This window comes from Diadema setosum, chromosome 15 (genome assembly GCF_964275005.1).
Source record: "Diadema setosum chromosome 15, eeDiaSeto1, whole genome shotgun sequence".
NCBI lineage: Eukaryota > Metazoa > Echinodermata > Echinoidea > Diadematoida > Diadematidae > Diadema > Diadema setosum.
The window spans coordinates 17,624,485-17,631,641 of NC_092699.1; the positions used below are offsets into that span (position 1 = coordinate 17,624,485).

Consider the following 7,157-nt stretch of genomic DNA (forward strand, 5'->3'; position numbering starts at 1 on the left):
TTGAGCAGTGCTCACCAGAGCATCACACTGCCACGTGTCTTGCTTTTTTACATACCATACTGCTACAATACACGGACAGATAATTAAAAAAACATTTATTGCGTCAGATTTTCAGCGAGTCCAGCTTCCTCCGTTGGTACAATTTGTACATTTGCTCCTAAATCCAAACCAGTAGGCAACAGAAATAGGAATTAATCTACCTTTTTCCCACCTTGGAACTTCATGCTTTCTATTCTAGGTATCATCAGTATAGCGTGCATCACTGCATTTGCAATGAATTGGCACACTTTGGAATAAGTAAAACGAATGCATACAAGTACAAGTAGAACATGACAAGTGGCAGAACTCACACAAAGGAGTGAGTGTCACAGTTAAGCTTGTTTGACTTTCACATATTAGGTTTCATTAGACTACCATTCACAAGTTCAAAATGCCTGCACACTGAAAAAAAAAAGAAAAAAATGATAGCATTATCTAGTGTATGTCTCCCTGTCTGAATTCCTCTAGATTTGAAATTAAATAAATCCCTGTATCAGTATCACTATTATGCAAAATTAAAAAAATGTGCAGTTGGTGCAATATTGTGTTTTGTTGAGTGGAATCATTCCCCCCCCCCCCGCCCCCCCCCCCCCCCCCCCCCAGTTTATAACACCCTCACTATATGAAATACAATGTATGTAGTATCTTGTTTTGGAACAAATTCAGAGTGACCTTTGTGCCACATACTGTAGTGCGATTACTCACAGCTACAATGGCTCCATGTAGCACTTCCAACATTAATATGAGGTGTCGCAACACTTCTGTTGTTTTGAGGGGGATTTTATGGAACAGACCAGGAGTCACAGACAGTACTTTACCATGCATAGTGCATGTGCAATATTACTAAGCACATCTTACTCTGCCTGGTATTGCTTTCCTCGAGTTTACATTGTAATTTTCTTTCAAATGGCGTAAAAAGTCCAGTCACAGGACTTAGTGACAAGCAGATGCTTTTGCGTCACCTTTGTGTAGAGTAACCCTGGCCATGAACACATGCAGCAGCACACTGGGGTGTTGAAGTACTATGTTATTGCTGTGTCGGATTTCATAGAATACTGGAAATAATGTACATGTACTGTATATGCTAAATATTTTGCGAGATTTTATTTTACACGAATTTAGGGAGTTGGGTGCTATTCACGAATTTAAAAACACACAAAAATAACGACTCTCAACCAACATGAATGTGACGTACACGCATACATTTCTCAGTTCAATACTGGTACTAAACAATCATGAATTTAACCACTCGCAAAAATGTCGGGAAGTCCAAATTGCGAAAATTTAGACTTGCCAAATATATGGCTTATAATACAGTACTTTGAAATATTCCCTTTCCCGAACACTTCAGACATCTGGACTTGCTTTGACATCCCTGAATATGCAATAAACAACATTTTTGTTTTTGTTTTTGCTTTGTTTGTTTGTTGTTGTTTTTTTTTTGTTGGTTGGGGGGGGGGGGGGGGGTATCATCCTCTATGTAAGAATGTAGCCTATGGCAAATAACACCAAGGAGACCTACCTTTATGGCTGTACATTCTTGGGTACCATCAAACTGTTCATCCAGACTATACTCTAAAACTTTGTGATCAGATACAATATTTGCCCCCTCAAAAACAAACAAACAAACAGAAAAGCAAAATCAGACAACCAAACTACATACGAACACATGCCCTCGTTTCATAATATTAACACACTATTATCTGTGGTTCATCATCACACAGTCTACAATCATTCCTACAGTGTTGACAGATATTTGGGCCAGGTGACGTTGTTTAGAACAAGTTTCCATGGCAATGAATGGCTATGACATCACACTTTGGTACTCTATGACATCTGAAATTGCAAACTGATAGGCCCTTCTGCAGATTATATTTTGAATCACTCTGAGCTCAATTTTTCCCAGGTCTTTTCAGCATAAGTCCTGCAAAACTACTAAATGGAAGAAACGAACGTACGAAGCATGCTACCACACACAAGCTTCCTTGCACAGAGCTCTGCTGATCAGCTACATGAATGTACAAACTTTGCTACCCAACAATGGAAGTGAAATTCCATCATTCAAGTGCTTAGAAATTCAGATGGGTCTCCAGGGGCCTCTCAATTGAACTTGCCCCTTGCCAGTGGCTTGACTCTTGCCTCAAGTGATGACTCTGTTCACAAGTTTCTCTAGCAATTACTACAGTGAAAGGGCAATTGACAAAGGTTAAATCAAGGGATGTCCATCCTATGTAGCAGGCAACCACCACCACTGGGCATGTCAGCAGGAGCTGACATGCCCAGAGAGTGATAAATGTTAAAGCCCACTCATACTGTATATTGTAGCTTTACAAAATGTAGGTCTACCTGGAGTTCAGAAGCCTATGGACATGAATGCACTATACGATGTAAGAATTGAGTAGGAAGAACTGAAAATAGTGTTAGTGATATACAATGTACATTGCATATCAACTCCACAACAAAGCGTCACTTTGGCTATCTAAATCATATGCAGGCAAGTAACTACTTTAATAACCAATGATTTTTTTTTTTTTTATTTATTTATTCCCATGCAACTTGCCATGTTGATACAATGTGGTCTAAAAGCGCACCCACAGAGCACTTGAACATACGTGTAATATACTGATCCAAAAGCATACTGTAGTGGAAGTTGACAAGAGTGCCTGTAGCAGGCACAATACAGCTCAGATTTGATTCTGTGCACTAGTGACATTGATATGCCTGTGTGACACAAGCATGCATATATCAAATGCGGCAAAAAGTATGTATTCACAACCTGCTTCGTGCAGTTTACTTTTATTTTTAACTACATATGTAGAAACAGAAAAGATTTTTTCATTCACCATGTTTATGAAACTAATCTAGCAGTGGATAACGTTAGTGCTCAAACATGCAAATTCATGTTGTGTATATACCTGGTAGATTTTGTTTTGTTTTGTTTTGGTTTTTAACTAAATGAAGTGCATGTTGTGTTTTATGGCTGTGTAAAACAAAGCAACTTCAGAAATGTTGAAAGAACAGGCCATGTGTTCTCATAGATGGCTAGATTTACATGTAATGGCACCATAAGAAAGCCTTTAATTCAGAGTTTTTAAAAACAAAACTTTTGAAATCATGCTTTGTTCAAACTTGAGTATTACACTTGATTGCAATCCTGTGCATGAGTGGGTGAAGTGCCTCTGTAGCAACCCTGACCCAACCCTATGCAAGGTGGGAGTTTCATACAGTAGTTTGATGAACTTATGAACAGTATTAGTGTTACAGTACGACGTAGCTCGAGTAAAACAAAACAGACAAATCTCCCAGGCAACAACATATAGCTCACACTTTCATGGGTCATAGATACAACTGTACCTATATTTCCTGAACCTTACCAAATGAGGTATTACTACTTCACGTTTTATGTCGAAAGCTCAGCAAATCCACTGATTTGATCTAGAGAGCTTTGATTTCCAGCCATCTCCATCTGAAAGGAAATTTGAACTCAAAATTGATACCCGGTGCACAGAGAAGCAAGCCACAGGTATAAATTGGACCATACGCTGTCCAAGATTTTACCACCAGCTACATGTAAAACCTACATGCTTTTGTGCGCAGTCAAATTTTGGCACGGGAGGTCGAAACTTGGTACTGGTTTTTTACTGTCGAGTAGGAAAGAAAGATTGCAAAATCTGTACATGTACATGCAGAATGTACACTATACTGATGTAGCAAAAGTGCACCAAGCGATTGACCCCATTGCTACACAACACGTGACCCCTCTGTATCAAGGGCCCAAACTAACTTGAGAGGTAAAGGTATGTATGGTGTACAAGTACATTATCTCCGCAGAGCCCTTGTAATGCTCCCAATGGGAACCAGTCAGGCACGGTATGGATATAGTACAACACACGGGGTTCAGTTCACTTTGAGCACTCGAACACAGCCATACATTGTACACACAGATTAGAGTCAAACAACAAATGTATCAAACTGACCTCTCCGAGTTTAGCAGTTGTGCCAAAATAGCTAGAGCTGACATAAACAGCTATGAAAATAGCAAAAATAATTCAATAAAAACAAGGATGATAATAATAGTAGTAGGCCCTAATAGTACGCTGTAGTAGTAGTAATAATTATAATAAAAATAATAACAATAATAATAAACCAGGAAATAATAATAATAATATATCTATTTGCAATTTAAATAGTAACAATTTACATTTTTTAAATAATCATATAATTATTAGGTTTCACATGAAACCACTAATTAACTAAATCTATAGCAGCGTAGACAAGACAGCGAATGAGATGTGGATTAACACAATTTCTCAGTGATCCTGAACTCGTGAGGGGGAGAAAATACTTACATGTCCAAAATGTTCTTACTCACTGTACCTGTGCCGACTTCTCAGGCTTCTTTAGTATACATCTATGCCGAGTCTGCACAATGTCAATGAGGCCTGACAGCAGTCACGATGAATGTGCATGTCATGCTTGAATCATTCCCCCCCTCCCCCCCCCCCCCTCCCCCCCCTCCCCCCCCCCCTCCCCCCCTCCCCCCCCCCCCCCCCCCCCCCCCCCCCGGATGTTGCTGTATCCACGTGTATGGTAATTGAGCATTAATGTTGACATGTCACTATGACATACTGTAATATGTTATGTAGTCTATGCAACATTTTAAGCCCCTTGATCTTGAACTGTTGAAAGAACACGCCCACATAGGTAAATCAGTAAATGCCAAGCCCACACCCAACTTTGGAGGGTAGGCCTATTCATTAATTAAAGTTATCATGAAAATAGACTACTTGATCAATGCTGGGTCAATGGGAGAATAATGGCCTGAAACATTCTAAACCAATGAACATCAACAAATTGAATAAGATGTAATGCACCAAACACATCAGCTTAGGTTTACTTGAGACTTGTCATGCCACCAGCACCATATTGCATCTTTGCGACGAGTGGGCATGCCATGCCTATATAATGTTAGAGCCATTTGCACAGTGCACAGGTCAACCTCTTCATGTGGCACGGCTCAGCTCAGTAACGAGCATGTGGCACACATGTCTGCTAAAAAGAGGAATGACTTCAAATGCTGTAACATGTCAAATGTCTCACATGATCAACTCTTTATCCTCTGAAAAGATCATCCCAACCAAAATCATACTCATCACTTCATAAATCATGTATATATTTTAGTTAAATGTTTGCACTGATAATGGAAGCAGAGTGGGATTCCCATACCGGCATTTTCACTTCAATCATTAGATCTATTGTAAAACACGACGCTGCGCTACGTGTCCTGCGTATTTCGTTTCCATAATACGGACACGTATGGTTAGGTGTATCGTTAATGATAAATGCCTTAGAATCAGTTATTTCACACGATTTTCAAGAACATCAAACATAATTTACAAATATAAGGAGTAACATAGCTTATAAGCAGTAATTTCATTGCAAAAAGGATACTGTTGTGGGTGTTGTTGCTGGTAATACACACCTTTCCCCTTAGCAGTGGGATAGCTCATGGCAACTTGCAAATCGTACGGTAGTCCGTCCAGGACCAGCCGTTGTTTACCGTTTTTGGTAGAGATCTCCTGCGTAATTAAAGATAATATCAATCAAAATACTAAGCCTAAAAATACATAAATCGATACAATGCCAAAACAAGATGATACATACACCAGCAAACGAGATGAAGCTCGATTTTCTATGAGATACGTAATTTCCATTACCTTGTCACGGGTATTTCGAAGGAGACAAAACCCGAGAGCCGAGCCCCTCGATCGGGTAATTCATTTCTCCCGAAGGGAGTGTTCGTACAATCTCGGGATATGATCGGAGAGTATTTCTCAGCACTGGTGACGTCATAGTCTGCATTCGTTTCGTCTATGATGTCTGGGTGGAAATGGAAGTCACCGCATGGGTTTACACGGTGTTGACAAGAAAGGAAATGTTTGATCTAGTTTTATCGTTTGCCAGTAAGCTGTGTTTTGCCCACATTGTACTACTGGGATAGAGCATTGTTTGACTACGTGGGATAGCTTCTTAGTTTCTTAACTTCTGACTGGCAGAGGCACAACAGATGCTAACTTTTAATGCAACTTTTCTTTTTTTTTTTCTCATAACTGTGATAATTATCAAGCTCAGTGCTCTTCTTCTTCTTCTTCTGATTAAGTCTGCCTCCTTCAATAGACTGAAGATTTTTGCAGACTGGTGCTATTTACATTATAATACAATTTATTTACAGATATTTACAAGCACATAGAAAATTTGACGAAAAAACTAGCCACTGTGATCAACCGTTAGACGGTTTCGAAATGATCCCACAATCTTTATCTTCATTTACTCCTTATATTTACAAATATAAGGTAACATAGATAATGATCTTTATCTTTATAAAGATCTTGATCTTTATAAAGACAAGGATCTTTATCTTCATCAGAAGATAATGATAATGATAATGATAATGATAATATAATGATCTTTATCTTCATTTATTGTATCCTAGGTGTCATTCTCTTACATGCTTGTAGATCACAAATCTGATACTTTGTCGTTGCACGTTCGAGACATCATTTTCTTTCACTGTAGAATGATTAAGTCAGTTAGAAAAATGTATCTTTCTTTGGTCTCTCCTTGTTCAGTGCATTTTATCGGACATTAATTCTAATTTCCAATTCAGAGTTTTAACAAACATCGTTTTGACGATTGCGTAAAAACATGATCATTCTTTTGATCTTTATTTGTTTGTTTCCTCCTGTTTCTTTCCAATATCTTCCTTTACTTCTGTGTTTTTCGTTTGTTGCTGTTTTTTTTTTATTTACATTGCCCAAAATACCAAACATACTCTGTGTGAGTGCAAAATGATTAATGAACTCCTACAGACTAATTCTAAGGAAATTCAGACAATGGAAAAGTTCACCCCATAAAATAACTATTTTCAGTTTTCAGTTGACATGATGCAACCTAGGAGGTGCCAGGTAAAAATGGCAGGGGTAAAAATGGCAGAGGTAAAAATGGCAGAGGTAAAAATGGCAGGGGTAAAAATGGCAGGGGTAAAAATGGCAGGGGTAAAAATGGCAGAGGTAAAAATGGCAGGGGTAAAAATGGCAGGGGTAAAAATGGCAGATGTA

The 7,157-nt window shown here is 38.7% G+C and overlaps 1 protein-coding gene across 1 annotated transcript in view; it reads right to left on the reverse strand.

Moving 5' to 3' along the window:
• The window catches only part of LOC140238931 (eukaryotic translation initiation factor 4 gamma 1-like), a 53,508-nt gene extending 47,737 nt beyond the window's left edge, over positions 1-5,771 (reverse strand). The window contains exons 1-2 of the mRNA XM_072318828.1: positions 5,757-5,771; positions 5,491-5,618 (exon numbers count right to left, since the gene is read on the reverse strand). Of these exons, the coding sequence (XP_072174929.1) occupies positions 5,491-5,549 (59 nt within the window). The 5' untranslated portion in view covers positions 5,550-5,618; positions 5,757-5,771. The remainder of the gene's footprint in view (positions 1-5,490; positions 5,619-5,756) is intronic.
• Between the last annotated feature and the right edge of the window lie 1,386 nt (positions 5,772-7,157).